General features: G+C 41.3%; 1 protein-coding gene across 2 annotated transcripts in view; it reads left to right on the top strand.

Moving 5' to 3' along the window:
- Positions 1-22458, top strand: part of LOC132394610 (nuclear factor 7, ovary-like) — a 30608-nt gene extending 8150 nt beyond the window's left edge. For both annotated transcript variants that reach the window (XM_059970953.1, XM_059970951.1), the window contains 4 exons: positions 9356-9589; positions 10216-10238; positions 10326-10444; positions 18123-22458. In XM_059970953.1, the coding sequence (XP_059826936.1) occupies positions 9356-9589; positions 10216-10238; positions 10326-10444; positions 18123-18655 (909 nt within the window). In that variant the 3' untranslated portion in view covers positions 18656-22458. The remainder of the gene's footprint in view (positions 1-9355; positions 9590-10215; positions 10239-10325; positions 10445-18122) is intronic.
- Positions 22459-22896: the final 438 nt, after the last annotated feature.

Here is a 22896-nt window from a genome sequence, read left to right as displayed (position 1 = left end):
GGCACGACCTGCCTTTGACAAAGCCATGCTGACTATTCCTAATCATATTATGCCTCTCCAAATGTTAATAAATCCTGCCCCTCAGGATCTTCTCCATGAACTTACCAACCACTGAAACAAGACTCACAAGCCTATAATTTCCTGGGCTATCCCTACAACATTCACAACCCTCCAGTGCTCCGGAACCTCTTCCATCCTCATTGATAATGCAAAGATCATTGTCAGAGGCTCAGCAATCTCCTCCCTCGCTTTCCACAGTAGCCATGGCCCCAATGACTTATCCAATTTGATGCTTTCCAAAAGCTCCAGCACATCTTCTTTCTTAATATCTACATTCTCAAGCTTTTAGGACCACTGCAAGTCATCCCTACAATTGCCAACATCGTTTTCTGTACTGAGTACTGAAGCAAAGTATTCATTAAGTACCCTCTGATTCCATATTCACTTTTCCATTGTCACACTTGATTGGTCATATTCTTTAACATCTTATCCTCTTGCTTTTCACATAATTGTAGAATGCCTTGGGGTTTTCCTTAATACTGTCCGCCATGGTCTTCTCATGGCCACTGCTGGCTCTCCTAAATTTATTCTTAAGCTCCTTCCTGCTAGCCTTATGATCTTCTAGCTTCATATCATTACCTAGTTTTTTTTTAACCTTTTGTAAGCTTTTCTCTTCTTCTTGACTAGATTTACAACAGCCTTTGTGCAGCACAGATCTTGTACCCTACCATCTTTTCCATGTCTCATTGGAACTTACCTACTCAGCACCCCACGCAAATATCCCCTGAACATTTGCCACATTTCTTCCGTACCTTTCCCTGAGAACATCTGTTTCCAATTTATGTTTCCAAGTTCCTGCCTGATAGCCTCATAGTTCCTCTTACTCCAATTAAACATTGCCCTAACTTGTCTGTTCCTATCCCTCTCCACTGCTATGGTAAAGGAGATAGAATTGTGAACACTATCTCCAAAATGCTCTCCCACTGAGGGACCTGACAAATGACCAGTTTCATTTCTCATATCAGATCAAGTACAGCCTCTCCTCCTGTAGGCTTATCTACATATTGTGTTAAGAAACCTTCCTAAACACGCCTAACAAACTTCACCCCATCTAAACCCCTCATTCTTGAGAGATCCAATCAATATTTGGGAATCTTCCACCACAACAACCGTGCTATTATGACTCCTTTCCAGAATCTGGCACCCTATCTGCTCCTCTGTCCCTGTTACTATTGGGTGGTCTATAAAAAACACCCAGTGAAGTTATTGATCCCTTCCTGTTTCTAACCTCCACCCACAGAGACTCCATAGACAACCCCTCCATGACTTCCTCCTTTTCTGCAGCCGTGACACTATCTCTGATTAACATTGCCATGCCCCCATCTCTTTTACTTCCCTCCCTATCCTTTCTGAAACATCTAAAGTCTGGCACTTAAAGTAGCCATTCCTGTCGTTGCACCTTTCAAGTCTCCATAATGGCCACAACATCATAGCTCCAAGTGCTGATCCACGCTCTAATCTCATTCACCTTATTCATAATACTCCTTGCATTTAAATAGACACATCTCAAACCATCAGTCTGAGCATCTCCCTTCTCTATCACCTGCCTATTCTCCCTTTCGCACTGTCTCCAAGCTTTCTCTATTTGTGATCCAACCTCCCTTTCCTCCATCACTTCAGTTTGCTTCCCATCCCCCAGCAATTCTAGTTTAAACTCTCCCCAGTAATCTTAGCAAACCCCACCAGGATATTGGTACCCCTTGGATTCAAGTGAAACCCGTTCTTTTTGTACAGGCCAAACCTGCCCCAGAAGAGGTCCCAATGATCCAGAAATCTGAATCCCTGCCCCTGCTCCAATCCCTTAGCCATGGATTTATCCTCCACCTCATTCTATTCCTATATTCACTGTCATGTGGCACAGGCAGTAATCCTGAGGTTACTACCTTTGAGGTCCTGCTTCTCAACTTCTTTCTTAACTCCCTTTAGTCTTTGTTCAGGACCTCCCTTTTCCTGCCTATGTCATTGGTACCAATATGTACCATGACCTCTGGCTGTTCTGCTTCCCATTTCAAGATATCGTGGACTTGATTAGAAACATCCCAGACCTGGCACCCAGGAGGCAAACTACCATTCGTGTTTCTTTCCTGCGTCCACAGAATCGCTTACCTGACCCTTTAACTATAGAGTCTCCTGTCACAGCTTTCTTCTTTTTCCAATTTTTTTATTGATTTCTTACAAAAAAGAATAGAGTACAGGAGGATATATATCATACATCAATTACAACATATATGAATCACACTCATAGTTTCATTACCCCATATTCATGTAAATTAAATTGAATAGTAATATTGAAAAGTAATAATTTTATTATACAAAAAAAATCTAAACCCACTACCAAGAAAAGCTATTTGGTAAAGAAACAAGAAAGGAAAAAGTCCTTATATTGTAAAACGTATTATTAGCCAACATCTGTACTTGATAACAAATCAAAGATTTTGAAAATAATTCAGAAAGGGTCCCCACATTAAAACGTCAAGACTTTTGTGATTTTATGAAAAAACAGATTCAATTTTTTTTGGATACAAATTCACATTCAGTTGAGGATAAATTTGTATTATGGGAAGCGATGAAAGCATACTTGAGAAGTCAGATAATAAGTTATACATCTAAAATTAAGAAGGAATATATGGCAGAAATAGACCAATTAGAAAAAGATATTACAAAATTAGAAAAAGAATCCCAAAGATACATGACAGAAGAAAAACGAAGACAACTTGTTAATAAAAAATTAAAATATAATACACTCCAGACATATCGAACAGAAAAGGTAATTATGAGAACTAAACAGAGATATTTTGACTTAGGTGAAAGATCACACAAAATTCTTGCTTGGCAGTTGAAAACAGAACAGGCTTCTAAAATAATAAATGCAATTAGAACGAGTGCAAATAAGATTACTTATAAACCTTTAGAAATTAATGAAACTTTAAAAATTTTTTATACTGAATTATATCAATCAGAATCACAAAACAAAATTGCTGAGATAGGTACATTTTTATCACAAATAACTCTTCCAAAATTAAATTTGGAAGAACAGAAAGGATTAGATATGCCCTTTACATTAAAAGAAGGTTGAAAAAGCTTTAGGATCACTTCAGAGTAATAAATCCCCAGGAGAAGACGGTTTTCCGCCTGAATTTTATAAAAAAAATTTAAAGATTTATTAATCTCTCCTTTTATGGAATTAATATATCAAGTGGAAAGAATGCACAAACTCCCACAATCTTTTTCGACAGCAATCATAACTGTATTGCCAAAAAAAGATAGAGATCTTTTAAAACCAACATCATATAGGCCTATCTCCTTGTTGAATACATTATAAAATAATAGCAAAAATTTTATATAATAGAATATCTAAATATCTACCAAAATTAATACATATGGATCAGACAGGCTTTATTAAAAACAGACAATCAATGGACAATATAACTCGGTTACTTAGCATAATTCATTTGGCACAAAAAAGAGAGGAAATGAGTGTGATAGTTGCCTTGGATGCAGAAAAAGTATTTGATAGATTGGAATGGGATTTTTTATTTAAGGTATTGGAAAAATATGAGTTAGGAAAATCTTTTATAAAATGGATTAAAACCTGAAATATTAATCCTCAAGCTAAAGTAGTTACAAATTGTCAGATTTCAACACCATTCTGCTTAACAAGGTCAACTAGACAAGGTTGCCCATTATCACCTGCCCTATTTGTATTGGCGATAGAACCATTAGCTGAAATAATTAGCAGATTCAGATATTATGGGCTTTAGAGTTAACCAAGAAGAATATACGATTAATTTATTTGCTGCTGATGTTCTGATTTATTTAACAAACCCATTGCAATTACTGTAAAAACTGTCTTTCAGATTGGAAAAATATGGGAAAATATCGGGGTAAACTGGGATAACTGGGATAAAAGTGAAATTTTACCCCCTACCAAAGGAGATTACAGTCAATGTCGATTAGTAACTCAATTTCGATGGCCAATAAATAGGATAAAATATTTAGGTATAAGAGTCGATGAAGATGTAAAGAATTTATATAAACAAAACTATTTGCCATTATTAAAAAAAAGATCTTGATAAATGGATGATGTTACCAATAACATTAATAGGTAGAGTTAATGCTGTAAAAATGAATATATTTCCTAGATTGCAATATTTATTCCAAACTTTACCAATATAACTGCCTCAGAAACTTTTTCAAGAATTGAATACATATGTGAGGAAGTTTCTTTGGAAAGGAAAGAGGTCAAGAATATCATTGGAAAAATTGACATGTAAATTTGAATTAGCAGGGTTACAACTTCCAAATTTTAAGAATGATTATGAAGCAAATCAACTTAGATTTATTGCATCTTTTTTTGATGAAGAATAACCGGCATGGATTAGAATAGAACTAGATAAGATAGGAGAAAATATACCAGAAGATTTTATATATAAATGGATAAAATGGATACGGGAAAAGAAAGAATCTCTTATATTAAGACATTTGATTGATTTATGGAATAAGGTAAATATGGATGATGAGATAAAGAAATCTTTATTAGCAAGAAGAACTTTAATTCAAAATAGGCTTATTCCTTTTACAATGGATAATAAACTTTTACATAACTGGTTTCAAAAGGGGATTAAATATATAGGTGACTGTTTTGAAGGAGGTGTATTGATGTTGTTTGATCAATTAAAAAATAAATATAAAATATCAAATAACACCCTTTTCTGTTATTTTCAATTAAAGGCCTATTTATGAGATAAACTGGGTCAAACAATGTTAATGCCAAAACCTAGTGAAATAGAAATATTAATTCAAAAAGGAAAAATTAAAAAAATTACATCTTGTATGTATAATTTGATTCAAAAACAGGCAATTAAACCAGGAATTCGTAAATCATGACAAAAATGGGAATCTGATTTGAATATTAAAATTGATGGAAAAAATTGGTCAAGATTATGTTTTGATAGTATGATAAATACAATAAATGTCCGACTTAGATTAGTACAATATAATTTTTTACATCAATTATATATAACACCACAGAAAATAAATAGATTAAATTCAAATCTATCTGACCAATGTTTTCGATGTAATCAAGAAATTGGTACTTTTTTACATTCTACTTGGTCTTGTTTTAAAATTCAACCATTTTGGATAAATTTAAGACTTTTATTGGAACAAATTACTGGAGTACAACTCCCACATAGCCCAATATTATTTTTACATTGAAGGGACAATACCGAAACTTAAATTGAATAAGTATCAGAAAAAATTTATAAAAATTGCATTGGCAGTAGCCAAAAAAGTTATTACAGTTACTTGGAAATCAGATTTATATTTAACTATGGATCATTGGAATAATGAAATATATAGCTGCATTCCACTCGAAAAAATTACTTATAATCTAAGAAATGAACGTGATATATTTTTGAAGATTTGGCACCCATAGCTACAAAAGATAGGATTAAATATACAGGTCCTTTGAAGATAATATTACAAAGTAATGGGGAAAATAAAAATAAAAATTAAAGTTATTTTGAACTCCATGGAGCATATGGGGAACCTCCGATATTCAAGCAATCTTTCTTTCTTTCTTTCCTTTTTTTTTCTTTTTTTTAGATAGGGGTTAAGGGGAGGGGGAGGGGCAATATTGATTTTTTTACTATTCTATATATTCCATTCATTCTATGTAATTCTCTTAAAAATGTAATAAATAAATAAATAAAAAGAAAAGGTCCCCACAATGTTAGAAAGTCTTGTCTTGATTCAGAACTTAAGCAACGAATCTTCTCTAAATTTAAGCATGACATAACATCACTTAGCCATTGAGCATGAGTAGCTGGAGTAACATCCTTCCACTTAAGCAACAATGCCCTCCTAGCTATAAGAGAAATACAAGCCAAAATGTGCATATCAGGTATCTCCAAGATAATATCTTTTCCTTCATCAATACTGAATAAGGCAGTCAAAGGGTTTGGTTTAAAATTTACTTAATTGTTAAGAGGAACAGCCACGGTGAACTCTCTAGTACCTGCTTCTTACCCTTCCCTCTCCTAATTGTCACCCGCTTCTCTGTCTCCTGTAGTCCCAGGGTGACTACCTGCCTATAGTTCCTCTCTATCACCTCCTCACTCTCCCTGACCAGACAAAGGTCGTCAAGCTGCAGTTCCAGTTCGCTAACGTGGTCTCTAAGGAGCAGCAATTCAATGCACCTGGTGTAGATGTGGTCGTCCGGGAGTCCAGGAGCCTCTAGGGCCTCCCACATCTGACACTGAGCTCAGAAAAAAGGCCTCACACAGATACTGTATGTCTTTATTTTAAACAGATAACCTACCTGGACTTGACTTGTTATCGCCAAAGTCCTGTTGAGCAAAAGCCTTCCTACTCTGTTTCTTACTACTCCGTCGCCAGCCCTACAACTGTATGTCCTATGTATCACTCCTTCAGGCTCCCAAATTATCCGCAATTAGCAAACTATAATGACGACTTTCAACTAATTGTCGGGGAATTCAGTCAGGCTTGTTCGAAGAAGACTCTGCCTAATTATCATCAACATATCACTTACAGCCCCAGGGGTCCCAACACTCTTGCTCCCTGTCACACTATGATGAGGAAAGCTTACCATTCCATGCCTGGACTGAATTTTGGAAAATCTGATCACTCAGCCATCCTCCTCCGACCTGCATCCAGGCAGAGGCAAAAGAGCAAGACTCCAGAGATAAAGACAATACAGAGGCAGTTGCGGGAGGATTGCTAAAGTCAGTAGACTGGGCCGTGTTCAAAGACTCAACAGACAGTTTGAATGAATAAGTCACAGCTATCACAGACTTTATAAAAACAGTTGTATTCGAGTTGTCCCCACAAAATAATTCAGAATTTTCCCTTCCCAGAAACCTGGATGAATCAGATCAGTAACATTCTGGTCTGGCAAGTTACAAGCTTCAGTGGCTGAGATGGGGGAGACTGCGCATACAACAACCGTTGCCCGGGTGCTTCACCAGTCACAGCTTTATGGGAGAGGGGCAAAGTGAAAGCCACTGTGGGGATAAAAACTCACATGAAATCTCCCCTTGAGTTTGCCAGAAGGCATATGGGAGACTCTGAAGTCAGCTGGAAGAAGGTTCTGTGGTCTGATGAAATGAAAATTGAACTTTTTGGCCACCAGACTATACACTATGTTTGGTGTAAGCCGAATACCGCCCATCATCAAAAACACACCATCTCTACTGTGAAGTGTGGTGGTGGCTGCATCATGCTGTGGGGATGCATCACTGCAGCAGGCCCTGGAAGGCTTGTGAAGGTAGAGGGTAAAATGAATGCAGCAAAATACAAGTTAATCCAGTTTAAAATCCTGATGCAGTCTGCAAGAGAGCTGCGACTTGGGAGAAGGTTTGTTTTCCATTGAGAGAATGGCACCAAGCATGAGGCCAAAGCGAAACACAAATGCCTTAAAAACAACAAAGTTATGTCTAGGATTGGCCAAGTCAGAGTCCAGACCTCAATCCAATTGAGACTTCATGGCAGAATTTGAAAAGGGCTTTTCACTCACGATCCTCATACAATCTGACAGTGATTGGGCAGTTTTGTAAAGAAGAATGGGGAAAAATTGCAGTGTCCAGATGTGCAAAGTTGATAGAGACCTATCCACACAGACTCAAGGCTGCAATAGCTGCCAAAACTACATCTATTAAATACTGACTTGATGGGGCTGAATACATATGCAATCAATGATTTTGTGTTCTATATTTATAATTAAGTTAGATCACTTTGTACGGAATTGTTTTCAATTTGACACGAAGGAATCTTTTTCTGTTGCATAGTGTCAAAAAAGCCAAATTAAATCCACTGTGATTCAATGTTGTAAAACAATAAAACATGAAAACTTCCAATAGGGTTGAATACTTTTTATCGACACTGTACATCAGGATGCTCTTCACTGCTTACAGCTGGGCCCCTCAAAACTGATCAACAAAATTCATGTCCTGGGTCTCAATACCTCCTTGTGAAACTGGATCCTCAATTTTCAGACCCCAGTCAATTCAGATTGGTAAAAACATCTCCACCATTTCCCTCAGCTCAGGAACACCACAACATTATGTGTTAGCCCCCTGCTCTACTCACATTATGACTGGGAGGTGAAGTGCAACTCCAGTGCTATAGTTAAGTTTGCTGATAACACCACAGTCATTGGCCAAATGAAGGGTGCTGACAAATCAGGATATTGGAGGGACATGGAAAATATGGCTGAGTGGTGTCGTAACAGCAACCTCACTCAATTTCAGCAAGACCAAGGAGAAGATTATTGATTTCAGCAGGAAGAAACCGGAGGTCCTAAGCCAGTCTTCATTGGCGTATCAGAGGAGAGGGTCAGCAACATTAAATTCCTACGTGTTATCATGTTTTAGAGGATCCAGCACATAAGTGCCATTACAAAGAAAGCACAGAGTCACCTCAATGTTCTTAGAAGTTTGTAAATACTGTATTCAGCATGACATCTAGAACTGTAACAAATTTCTATAGATGTGTGAGAGACTATATTTAGAGGTTGCATTGTGGCCTGGTATGTAAATACCAGTGCTGTTGTGCAGTAAAACCTACAAAATGTGGATCTGACTTTGTCTATCACAGGACGGGTAAATCACTCCCCACCATTGATCATATCAACTTGGAGCATTGTTACAGGAAAACAGCATCCTTCATCATGGACCCAAACCGCCTGGGCCATGTTCTCTTCTCACAGCTGCCATCGGGAACAAGGTACAGGAACTTCAGAACCAGCACCACCAGGTTCAGGAACAGTTATTACCACTGAACCATCAGGCTCCTGAGCCAGAGGGATAACTTCACCCACCCCATCACTGAACCAGACTCAAGATCAAGGAATCTTTATCTAATACTCTCTATATTTACTGTTTATTTATTATTTTTATGGATTTTGCTCTTTCTTCTTGTATTTGGACATTTGTTGCTTTTTCTTTGCACATTGATATTATTGGGTGCAGTCCTTCAATTGTCTTTCATGTGACTACCTGCAACAAAAGGAATCTCAGGGTTGTGCATGCTGACACATATGTACATTGATGATAAATTTGCATTGAACTTTGAACTTGAAATGGGGTATGTAACTCAGGTTGGAGTTAATGGGCAAGTGATGGAGAAATGGGTTCAGGACAACATGAGGAAATGGGATTGATGGGATTGTTCTGAGAACCAATATAAATTTGATGATTTGAATGCACACCTTCCATGTCAGAAGGAAATACATCAAAGGAATATAGTAAATTAATCTTCACCTTTCACTTGATAGAAACAGTCACACATCCTTCAGTCCCATGTCACATCACAGTTTGCTGAACTGCACCAGATTCTCATTCAGAAAGAGCAGCAGGTACTCAGAGATCTCAGGGAAGAAGAGGAGAGGATTCTAAATCCAATGGAGAAAAATCTTCGAGAGATTCAAAAGAATTTAAATTCTATCCAGGAGGAGATCTCCAGTTTACAGGAACAGATGGATCAAAAAGAGAGTGTGATATTTCTCAAGGTGAGAGATTATATTTCTTTTTGCTTTTGTAAAAGTAGACAAAATTGGGATCAGTATATTTGAAGTAACTGTGACATTTGCAAATGGTTGTAAACTGACTTAAGACAGAAAGATGTTTCAGAAGTTCAGGACTGTTGTCCCAAAACTGGACTTCCACAATATCGATATGTCACAGGACCATCTGCAATCTTCTTGTGAATGAGTTACTCTGAACATTACACTGAACTGGTGATTGTTTCCTCAATTCCCATATCAAATATCCCTGAAACTCACATTAATATCCAGTCCCAGTCACATGCTGTGAATGTGTCTGGTACCGTGGGTGAGACGGTCTCTCTGTCAATCAGTGAGAGCAAAGGATCAATTCCAGAATGTGACCCACACATCAGAGTTATCATCAATAGGGGAATGTGCTTTCAATTAGATTAGAGAATTAAGGGAAACCTGCACTGTTTCTGTACATTTTCAAAAATACTCCTGGTCATTTACCAAGTGGTTCTGTGTTGTTTGTTCATGCGTGTGACTGTAGGAATGTGAATTTACAAAATCTTGTAATGATTTGGATGAAATTCAGGATGAGGACTGTTACTCTCAGTCTGTTCAGATTTGTGTTTTATTTATTTCAGGATGAAACTCGTCGGAAGAGGAGGTAAGATATGCTCTTTGCTGAATCTCTGTATGGATTTGTAAACCAGTTCAAAATTGCAGTTCATCACAAACAATTTTATATTTGCAGAATTAGTGACGACATCCACCAATTGTCAGTGACAGACGGTGCCCTTCCGGTTGAAAAATTCGATCATCTCTATTTATTGAACAGTGCGTTGAGAGAAACACTTGATGACATTAATCGAGGTAAAACTTACACTGATTCATTTGTCCTTGTTTATGAGACACAATTCATTAGAACTAGAAACAAAGATTGTTTGTAACAATGGACTGAAGGGGAACTGTAGTTTTATTCCAGCTTCAATTCTGCCTGCTGGGACACATCAGCATCATGTAGTTAGCTGGAGATGTCAGATCCACCGACACAGTGTCACAATACAATCAATGCACTGTATCCTGGTTCCATTCAGACTGTACAAATCCGAAAGGACACAAGTGTGAACTTGACTGCATAATCTGGGGAATTAATATTCAGTTACTGATGTTAAAGGGTTGAAAGGGCAGGCACCGTAGCATAGTGGTTAGTGCAGAGTTACTGCAGCTCTGGGTGTCAGATTTCGAGTTCAATTCCAGCGTCCGATGTAAGAATTTGTATGTTCTCTTCTTGACCGCATGTGTTTTCTCTGGGTGCTCTGGTTTCCTCCCACAGTCTAAAGATGTAGCAGTTGGTAAGTTAGTTGGGCATTGAAAATCGTCCTGCGATTAGACTAGTGTCAAATAGGTGGGTTGCTGCTCAGTGTGGCTCGTTGGGCTGGAAGGGCCTGTTCCGTACTGTATCTGTAAATAAAATAAATTAAAGCTTGGATCGGTTTGGTGCCCGGTATTGTCAGAAAGATGCACACTGGACCCTCGTGAGCTGCTGACCCTGTCTGACTGGTGTGTGACTGGAACTGGAGACTCAGGTCTGCCCCCTGCTGGACTCACAAGTCTCACTGTTGTTATCAAACCACCACATTGAATCATCGTCAGACTGAGCCCAGACACACTAACCAGCATTGACCTCGGTCAAGACTTCATCAGCACCTCCTATTTTGTAATGTGATATTTTCCAGAATTTTATTCCCAAATTTATTTTCCTGAATTCCTTGGTTTTCGTGACCTTCTCCCTGGGAAATACAGATGGGAAATATTCATTTAAAACCACTTCCCTCCGCAGTGGCTCCAGATTAGTCTTTAAATGACCAATTCTTCCACAGTGAAGACTGATGCAAAATACTTATTCAGTTTATCTGCCATTTCCTTGTCCCCCATTACCACCTCTTCAGTGTCATTTTCCTATGGTACAAGCTCTACTCTCACCTCTTTCACACTTTATGCATCTGAAGAAACTTCTGGTATCTGCTTTAATATTATTGGCTAACTTAACTTTGTATTCCATCTTTATGACTTATTTTAGTTACTTTCTGTTGGTTCAGAAAGGCTTCCCAATCCTTTAACTTCCCATGAATTTTTGCTCTATTGTAAGCTCTCTCTTTGGCTTTTATGTTGGCTTTGACATGTCAGGCACATTTGTATCATCCTGCCTTTATAATACTTCTTTCTTTGGTATGTAAGTATCCTGTTCTTTCGGAGTTGCTCTCAGAAATTCTAGTCATTGCTGCTCTGCCATCATCCCTCAGTGTTTTTTCCCTATCAATTCTGGCCAACTCCTCTCTCATGCCTCTGTATCTCCCTTTACTCCACTGGAGTATCAATTCTTCCACAAGTTACTCTTTCAGTTAATATACACATGGAACCCCTTAAAACTGTCCTTTACCTCAATGCTGGAGTGATCATGTGTTCACTTTCTGCCCTTGAATTTCCCTCTTCTGTACACTCCTCCGTCTCTGAAACTCCTCGGGTCAGAGAGCAGTGACCAGGCGTTTCTCAGAGATCAATCCTCCCTTGTTTACTCTTTGTGACCGGAGCCTCCACGATGTATTTTCTCAGTTCCCTCAGAAACCATGTCACACTGTGTCTGTGCTGACCATGAGACCAAATTAAACTAATTCCACCTGCCTGCCCACATTCTACACCCCCCCATTCCTGTCTGTTCATCTCTCTGTCTGCCCACGTTCTCCATCCCTCCATTCCCTATCTGTTCATCTCTCTGTCTGCCCACATTCTACATCCCTCCATTCCCTGTCTGTACATCTCTCTATCGAATTGCCTCTTAAACATTGCTGTTGTATCCATTTCGTAAATACTCCTATTAATTTAACCTGGCATTTAACTGACATGTTTCATGTCTCCACTTTATCCCATTGTGAAGCAATTTGAGTTGCATCGTTTGTATGAAAAGTGCTCTGTAAATTAATTCTTCATGTTATTATTGTACGTCTATTTACCTCTCAGCTCAAGTTGGTAAAACCTGAGGTACGGGCACAGCCAAGTACACTAATTTCTCAATTGCTAGGAACTTCCAGACTATTCTAGTAGTGTTTAGTATTGTGGCTTTCCGAAGATTTACATAAGTATTCCTGTGTCGGCCTAATTGGTTAATGCTATTATGTGGTGACTTTATAGACAATAGACAATAGACAATAGGTGCAGGAGTAGGCCATTCGGCCCTTCTAGCCAGCACCACCATTCACAGTGATCATAGCTGATCATACACAATCAGTACCCCGTTCCTGCCCTCTCCCCATATCCCTTGACCCCGCTATCTATAAGAGCTGTATCTAACTCTCTCTTGAATGCATCCAGAGACTTTGCCTCCACTGCATTCTGGGGCAGAGCATTCCACATATCCACCACTCTCTGGGTGAAAAAGTTTTTCTGCATCTCTGTTCTAAATGGCCTACCCCTTATTCTTAAACTGTGGCCTCTAGTTCTGGATTCATCCATCAGCGGGAACATGCCTCCTGCCTCCAGTGTGTCCAATCCCTTAATAATCTTATATGTTTCAATCAGATCCCCTCTCATTCTTCTAAAGTTCTAAGACTTTTGGATGATACCAGTTGTAGACATTACCAATAGTAATAAGTAATAACATATTTATTATTATTATTACTCCAAAGTCAAAACCAAGCAGTTGGAGGAACTCAGCAGGTCAGGAAGAGTCTGCAGAGACAAAGAGATGGTCAAAGTTTCCGGTGGAGACCCTGCATCAGATTACTGCCTCTCTAGTCTCTTGTGAGACCAAGTGAGACCTCACCAAAGTTTCTGTAGCTGCAACAGGACTTGCCAACTTCCACGCTCAATGCCCTGACTGGTGAAGACAAGCTTGTCCTACTCCTCCCTGACCACACTGTACACTTGTGTTGCCACTTGAGGGAGCTGTGCTCTTGGACCTCACTGCTCCAGGTCAAACTCCATCAGCCATTTCTCCATCCAGATCTGCAACCGATCCTTGTCCATCTGTATCGTTCAACAATATTCTTGCTATCCACAACTCCACTAAATTGTGCCAATTCAAGTGTGCAGGCTACATATATCACTCAACAACAGAGTTACCAGCACTGTGAAATATCTCTGGTTACAGACCTCCAGACAGAACAACACTCCTCCACCACAGACCTCTGTCTTCTGTGGCCAAGTGAACTGTGAATCCAATCAACATACCTCTTTTATAGTATGGTTATGTTCCCAGACATAGCGACTTATTTGTCTTAATTCCCAATCTCCCATACCTGTCTCCATGGGAAGTACATGAACTGCCTCTCCCATCTCCTGTGACTCCAGATATCAATGACGACATTGATCCTGAATGGGCTGACACCCCGGATCAGGACTGAGAGTGGAATGTGGGTGATGGGGTGGTGGAGGTGGGTTTGTGGCAAAGGGGACAAAGATCTTCTGTTTTCATCTGCATGAACAGTTCATCCACACACTTCTCACCATGGCCCATCCGGTTCTGGTTCAATCTGCCATTCTTCTCTTTCCTAATGGTTCCCATTACCACCTCCTTCACTGACAAGATTCCTTCACACTCTCTCCTTGCTCCATCTCCCTCTCATCTTATCCTCTGAGTCTCCCCTCTCCACTCTCAGTCCTGATGTAGGGGTTCGATCTGAAACGTCGACAGTCCCTTTTCTCCCACCGATAGTGCTTGGCTCACTGAGTTCCTCCAACATATTGTGTGAGGCCTGATAATTAGATATGTTTAAGGTGGTTTTAGAGAAACTTTTGAAAGATTGAGAGATTGTGGTTTTGGGGATCTGGTACAGAAGAGGAATTGATGCCGGTATCGATCAGTCACTGTCACATTGAATGAAGGGCCTGTTCCTGTGTCCTACTGTTCCATGTTCTCTGTTCAGGCGAATGAGAGGAGATCTCAAGGAAACAGAAAATTCTTCCCGGGTTCAACAGACAGGATGCAGGGAGAATGTTTTCCCTGTCTGAGGAGTCGAGGGTCAGGGGTCACTGCCTCAGGATGGGAGAACCCTCAGAGGATGGAGTAGCTTTGGAATCTTTGGAATCTTTGGAGGCTGTGGGGTCACAGTCACTCAGTTCATTTAAAGTCACAGTCATTGTCGTACAGCAGAGAAACAGGCCCTTCCACCCATCAACTCTGTGCTAACATATTTACCCATCTACACTCACTCCATTGGCTGACATCAGGTCAGTCTCCTTTTGTGCCTTGTCTATTGAAGTGTTTGTCTGAGTGTCTCTGAAACACAGTGATTGTATCTGATTCCATCACCTCCTCTGGCAGCAAGTTCCAACATCAACCACTCACTGTTCAAATACACTCTCCCCTCAAATCCCCTTTAAACAGATTTTTCTCACCTCAGACAGGAAGAAGTTGTGGGGGTGTTTTGGAGATGTGTTCTATGATCCACACCCGACCACATGAGCTTCCACGCTGTAGATGCTCCAACTCTCTAGAACTTCGCTAGTGGGCGTAGCCCCTTTAAAGATTCAGGCCCACCCCCCGGTAATTGGCATCAGGAGTTTAATATTTAAAGAGCAAACAGCATTAAGTAGTTATTAGTAATTGTCTCTGAACTGGGGTATTAAGTTGTCAGTTTCTAAGTCAGAATGAATGGTTTTCATTTAGAAACGTGGGTTGCAGAATATTCACATGACTCTATATGGATGTTCACTGTCTAGGGTTCCCGTGTTAAAATATTTGGGGTTATTGTTGGATGCAAGACTGACTTGGAGAACACATTTAAAGTTCTTGAAGGATAAACATAAGCAGGTCATTAACTTTTTGCATTTTGTGGCTAGGTATGACTGGGGAGCCTCTCGGATGTGCTATTGACAATTTATCGTGCTTTAATACTCTCTTGACTGGGCAATGGTTACATGATATATTGGAAGGCAGCTCGTTCAGTTTTATTTTGGGTTGATGTCCTACAGGTCAAGCCACTTAGAATCTGTAGTGGAGCATTCAGACTACACCATGAGATGCATTTGGGATTGAAGTAGAAGAGATGCCTCTTGACCAGTAGAGTGAAAATTTGAGCCTTGCATACCGGACTTTCATAACAAGGTGGGAGACGTCCCATTTGATGAATTTGCTTTTAATGGGTTGCTGGGAATATACTGGTAAAAGTTCTGGGTGGATAACTAGGGAAGAGGTACAGGAATATTGTCTTGTCGATTTGCATATTAACCCAACAGTGGCCAGGAGTACAAATTTGGAAATCTCCAGATGTGGAAATAGATTTGTCGTTACTGGGGGATAGACAGGGACTTGTGGGTGGTGAGAGGGTGTCTGGTCATTTACAGCAGCAGTATTTTTCCCTTTTGCCTATTTTCGCAGATGTTTCTAAAGACCTAGACAGTAATGGGTGGGCTCTGGGGTATCTATCCCCTGGTTTAATGTCGAGCTGGGGAGAAGGCTGACAGGTGGATTACCTGTCTATATGGCAGAAGTTATGGCCATTTTCATTAGAGTGATGTTGTTTACAACTTCACTCTGGCAACCTCTGCGATGATGCTGATACTAAGCTGTATCAGCACTTGCCCTTCCCTTGGACTACATCAGTGATGTGAAGAGGGGGAACCCACTGGTTCTTCAAATGGGCAACAGCCGGTTCTTCAAATCTTCCCACCCAGGCTTGCATTCTGGAGAGGACACAGTCCACACAAACCCATAATCCCCTGGGATTGACAGCTGCCAATGAGTTCCGGGAGGGGCCATTTGGGAAGGAATAAGAAGGAAGATGCGTGGCTGGTGAGCTTGAGGTTAGGACACATAGACTTGCACTCCACTTTGGCAGTTGTTGGTCAAGTCAAGTCAAATCACTTTTATTGTCATTTCGACCATAACTGCTGGTACAGAGGACAGTAAAAATGAGACAACATTTTTCAGGACTATGGTGTTACATGACACAGTACAAAAAACTAGACTGAACTACGTAATTAAAAACCAACACAGAGAAAGCTACACTGGACTACAGACCTACACAGGACTGCGTAAATTATGAAAATGAGTTGTGTCATTTTTTAAGGTATCAGAGACAGTGGAACATGCAATCATAGTGTGCAACAGATATTTGGTATATTTTAGGAAGCTGTTTAATCAATTCAGTCGATCCCTAGGCTGCAGGATATTCTGCACCTGAAGCAGGGATGGATAAGTCATGTAGGGTCTTAGTGAATTTTTTAATTAAAACAGGTTTGAGAAGCAGGACCTGATCCCCGTGACAACTCCTATCACACTCCAGTCCAGTAGGTGGCGGTAATGCACCGTCCTGATAGGTGCGAGCTGCCATTAGCGCAAAAGTCAGTGGATGAAGAAGGTTTGGTGCTTCGTTGTTAGCTGAACTCTGGATCCTTGTCTCAGTCTCGTATCGTGTATCGATTCTACTCTTGGACACTCCAGCACTCGGGTCCTTACCGTCCTCGCCTCGGACTCTCGTCACAATATGTGTATCATCAATAGGTACAGGTGAGGGGTCAGAAGACCGTTGAGTGTAACATCAGTGGTGTGTACATTAATGGTGTGGATTCTGAGAGACAGGATCTACATTCATTTGGAAAGGCAAGGACTCATCAGGGATACCCAGCCTGACTTCCTGCATGGATGGAGAAAACGGATGATGGAATTGCAGTAAACATTGTCTACATGGACTTTAGCAAAATATTTGACAAGGTACTTTGTGGTAGAATATTTCAGAGAGTTAGATCACGTGGGATACAGAATTGCCTGGGTTCTGGCCTGTGTCCAGTGGTGTTCTGCAGGGATGGTTGCTGGGTCCACTGTTTTTCATCAATCATATGAATGATTTGGAAGTGGGAGTAGATGACTTCTTTCGTAGATTTGTGGAGGACTCTAAAATTGTTGGACATTGATGACTGGAGGGCTTGGGTTATACGGAGAGGCTGGATAGGGTGGGAATTTTCCTTGGAGCCTAGGAGGCTGCCAGAGGAAGTGTGGAGGTGGGTGCTGTTAAATACTTCTAAAGACATTTGAACTGGATTGCGGGTAGGAAAGGGTTAAATGAATAATAGGCAAATGGCAGTAACTCTCTGAAACAAGTTGGTCGGTACGAGTGGATTCAGCTGAAAAGCCTGTCTTACCTCCTCTTTAAATGCCTCCAGTGTTCACTCACCCCATCATCATCTGGCTCAGTTGTTGCTCCACCCCTTTCTCATGCACGTTTCTGCGGGCTACCTCCCGTTTTTCTTTCTCTTCCTAAGGTAGTCTGGACCTGAGACATCCAAGTCCATCTCCCTGCACATCTGCTGCGTAAACCAATGAGTTCCTCCAGAATTTTGAGTGTTTTGATCAGGAAAACATTCTATGGAAATCTCCGCCCTCTATCCTAAGTCAAAATCCTCGGGAATGTACTAGTTCCGTTGCAGTTGGGTAAAACCCCAGAAAAGGTTTCTGTCAGCCACCCGACTGTGCCTGAGGCCCAGCGGCCTCTCCCCCGGTCCCGGGGCCGCGATCCCCGGGGACTCTCTAATTCTCTGCTTCTCCCCCCAGTCTCTGTCACCCTGGATGTGGAAACGGCGAATCCGTGGCTCGAGGTGTCTGAGGATCGGAAGAGTGTGAGACGGATCGGGACCCGGAGGGATCTCCCTGACACCGGGAAGAGGTTCACGTATTGGGCTTGTGTGCTGGGATCGGAGGGATTCACATCGGGGAGACATTACTGGGAGGTGGAGGTGACGGGGAATCGGTGGTGGAATCTGGGAGTCGTCGCAGAGTCTGTGGATAGGATGAGACGGGTCACAATGAGTCCGGAGACCAGATTCTGGATCATCGCGCGGGTTAATGACGAGATGAAGGTTCTCACCTCCCCTGTGTCCCGTCTCCCTGCCGATCACATGCCCAGGAGGGTGGGAGTTTATCTCAGTTACGAGTCCGGGACAGTTTCATTTTACAATGAGGAGACCAAGTCCCATCTCCACACGTTCACTCGGAATAAGTTCACGGGGAAACTTTATCCTTCATTTGGGACTTGGCATCAAAACGAGTGGCTGAGAACCTGTTCCGGTTCCGCTCCGGGTCTGTAAGCGGGTCTAGCCAGTGTAAATAAAAATGTAAGGAGAGAGAAATAAGCACGATTTGAGAATTATTGATCCATTAATTTTAACTCGTTCACCGCATCCGTCAACGGAACAGAAACACTGCGGATTCAGCAGCAGCCGCGGGTGGCGGGTCCTGAGCTCCCCGGCTCCCCCGGTGCTAAAGGCCACCGGGACTGACAGGGTAACTGGGGCAAGTGGTGGTGGTGCTGACTGGGAGAGGGAGGTCAGGGTGAATCTTGATAACACGGGACATGTAGGGTGGTAACACACAAAGCGCCGGATATTCACAGCGTATCTACGAACATCTCAACAACAGGTATATCACTTCGGATACTGTTTTGGGGGATGACCTGGTAGAGGAAAGTCACCGGGGTTGCGTCTCTGGCACTGAGTCTGCCTCTGTGAGTCAAAAGCGAAGCCTCGATTGAAGGTGCACTGTGTGATAGAGGATTCGTCAGGGAAACAGAAAGGTGGCTGTGTGTGCGAGAATGAGATTTCCAGATGATATGTTTCCTCCCGGGTGCCAGGGTCCAGGACATCTTGGATCGAGTAGTCTGTATTATCAAGTGAGAGGATGAACAGTCAGAAGTCGTGGTCCATGTAGGTACCAACGACATGGGTCAGGCGAATGACAGCTTCTGCTCTGGGAGTTCTGTACTAAGTTAAAGGGCTGGACCTTCAGCCTTGTGATCTCAGAACTGCTCCCTCTGCCATGTTAGTGAGAACTGGGAAGATTATACAGTTTAACACTGTATTTGATGTAGGCGGAGTGCATAACATTTTTGGAACATTGGTCTCTCTTCCGTGGGATGTGGGATCTGAACCACAGAGACTGCTTGCACTTGAACTGGAAGGGGATTTATATGGTTGTGGGAAAGTTTGTTAATGCTGTCTGCTGGGGTTTAAACTAGTGTTGCAGGGGAATGGGAACCAGAGTGCCAGAACAGCTAGGGGTGAAGTTATATGTTAGACAGATATTTGTAAGACCTCAGACCAAGTCAGGAATGAAAAGTGTTCGTGAGACAGAGCCCTAACTATGGGGGAAAGCCCCAATGCCTTCTGGGTAGCCTCAGGAGAGAAGAGGGCTACGGAAGTAAACCCAGACAGAAAACCCGGAGTGAAGCCCCTCAGGCAGCTGGATGTCCTACAGCCAAGGTGGTGCCAAATATATTGCTGCATAAGCTTTCCTTTGGACTACACTAGTGAGGCAGAGAGGGGGATCTTGATCATGATCTCCAGCCCTCCCTCCCCGGCTATTGATGATGATCGTCATCACCCATTGTCCTTCAAGACAGACGGATGTCACCAGCAATCGATGGGGTGAATGAAAGCAGGCTTTTTCACCTGAGGTGGATGGGACTACAACCAGAGATCCTAGTGTTGTTGAGCCCACTAGGGTATCGGCTGTGCTGGATTGGGTATTGTGTAATGAACCAGAGGTGATCAGAGAGATGGAAGTGAAGGAACCCTTATGAGGCAGTGATCATAACATGATTGAGTTCATTGTGAAATTTGAGAAAGAGAAGCCGAAATCGGATATGTCGGTATTTCAGTGGAGTAAAGGAAATTACAGTGGCATGATAGAGGAACTGGCCAAGGTTGACTGGAAAGGGATACTAGCAGAAAGGTGGCTGGAGTTAATGTGAGGTGAGAAAGGTGCAAGACAGATATATTCCAAAAGAGAAGAAATTTTCAAATGGCTGACAAAAGAAGTCAAAGCCAAAATAAAAGCAAAGGAGAAGGCATACAAAGAAGCGAAAATTAGTTGGAAGACAGAGGATTGGGGAGCTTTTAAAAGCTTACAAAAGGAAACTAAGAAGGTCATTATGAGGGAAAAGATGAACTATGAAAGGAAACTACCAATAATACTAAAAACTTTTTCAAGTGTATAAAGAGTAAAAGACAGGTGAGAGTATATAGAACTGAAAGAAAATGACGCTGGAGAAATTGTAATGGGGGATAAGGAGATGGCGGAAGAACTGAACGAGTATTTTGCATCATTCTTTGCATCAGATAAATCTGGACCAGATGGAATGCACCCTCGTGTTCCAAAGGATGTAGCTATGGAGATTGCGGAGACATTAGCAATGATCTTTCAAAAGTGAATAGATTCTGGCATGGTTCTGGAGGACTGGAAGATTGCAAATGTCATTCCGCTATTTAAGAAGGGGGCAAGGAAGTGAAAAGGAAATTATCGACCGGTTAGCTTGACATCGGTGGTTGGGAAGTTGTTGGAGTCGATTGTCAGGGATGAGGTTACGGAGTACCTGGAGGCATATGACAAGATAGGCAGATCTCAGCATGGTTTCCTTAAAGGAAAATCCTGCGTGACAAACCTAGTGCAATTTTTTAGAGGAAATTACAAATAGGCTAGACAAGGGAGATGCAGTGGATGTTGTGTATTTGGATTTTCAGAAGGCCCTTGACAAGGTGCTGCACATGAGGCTGCTGAACAAGATAAGAGCCCATGATATTACGGGAAACTTACATACGTGGATAGAGCATTGGCTGATTGGCAGGAAACAGAGAGTGGGAATAAAGGGATCACATTCTGAATGTCTGCCGGTTACCAGTGGTGTACCACAGGGTCCGTGTTGGGTCCGCTTCTTTTTACGTTGTGTTACGTAGTCGTGCCGTGACAGTGGTACGCTTGTCACGTGACTGGGGTTGAAGCTATATGGGACTAGAGGTAATGGTCTTGTGATGGTTGAGTGACGTCATTTTCTCGCTGGTAGACATCATGTGACAGGTTTTTTTTACAGGGTATTAAAAGGAAGACCCCACCCTGTGAGGAGGGGCAGTTCGTGGCAGGATTTGCCATGTTGACTTTATGCCACTGTGTGATTTAATGAGATGACGCAGTTTAGTTGAAAGATGAAGTTTTATATAATGCCTAAAGTTTAAAAGGTCATTGCCAGCAGTTTCTTTACAATACTGCTAGTTGACAATCAGTGGAGAGTGAAGATCGGAGTTCGGGAGTTAAAGATTGAGGAGAATCGATTTTCGACGGTGAAACGGGTTCGACCTTGTTTAATCCTTATTAGGAAGGAATTCGTTGACTGTTCTCGTGTTAATCTCTGCGGGATAGCAGAAAAGATTGAGGACAGTGTGATAAAGGAAAGGTCAGTGCCTTTAAGCCATTACGTTTCGTAAATTCTTCGTGGGAAAAGTTCGACGTCGGGGATCGAAGCAAAACATCGTGAAAGAGAATTTAAATCGTCTTACAAAGTGTCTCCCGTAAATGGACTGTGAGCATTTTGAACTACTACTTTAAAGCACTGTTTTTGCAACATCGCTTTAAGAACTGTTTAAGCTGCCGCACAGCAGCTGATTTCTGGTTACGTTAGTGCTTGTTTACTTTTGGGGGGTTTGTTTTCAGTGTTTAATAAATGTGTTATTTGTTATATAAACCCTTGCCTAACTCATATATTTATTGTTGCCTGTATACGTAACATAAATATGGGGGCTGCATCTGGATTGGATCATTTGCGTTTGAATGCTTGCTAACTTTTGAATCGGTGTTTTGGTCACGGGGATAACTCGATTCTTTTGTTTGGTTGGCTTGTGAGTGGTATTCGGCAACAATGAATATTAATAGTTTCTGGCTTCGCCAGATGCGGAGTTGTTATTGAAGGTGAAAAAACCTGAGGTGTCTGAGATAGCTAGTAAATTGCAACTTAAAGGTATTTTGCAGACTGCATCTAAGGCTGTTATACAGAGAAAAATCGCGTCACACTATGTGGATTCGGGTGTTTTTAATGAATCGATTTTAGAGTCGTTTCCAATAAGTAATCTGGAGATGCAGTTGCAAATCGAACAAATGAAATTGGAGCGTTGTAAATTGGAGGCTGATCAAAAGAAAAGGGAATTTGAATATGCAATGTTGGAATTAAGGTCTGGGAATCAGTCTTCTGGTTCTAGAAAACCGTTTGTTGCTAGTCAAGAAATTAAATTAGTCCCACCATTTAGTGGAACAGAAGTGGAAAGATATTTTCAACGTTTTGAAACTATTGCTCGAATGTCAGAGTGGCCGAAAGATAAATGGTCAGTGTTGTTACAGAGTGTAATCAAAGGTAAAGCACGACAAGTTTACACAGCTTTAACTGCTGCACAAGCACTTGATTATGTTATTGTGAAAATGCATATTCTAAAAGCATACGAATTAGTCCCAGAAGCATATAGAGAAAGATTCAGAAGTTTGAAGAAGTCTGTGGAAAAAACTTATG

Source organism: Hypanus sabinus, chromosome 5, assembly GCF_030144855.1.
Source record: "Hypanus sabinus isolate sHypSab1 chromosome 5, sHypSab1.hap1, whole genome shotgun sequence".
Taxonomy (NCBI): Eukaryota; Metazoa; Chordata; class Chondrichthyes; order Myliobatiformes; family Dasyatidae; genus Hypanus; species Hypanus sabinus.
Note: the sequence above shows the minus strand (reverse complement) of the source record. Positions and strands in the feature narration are given on the sequence as shown.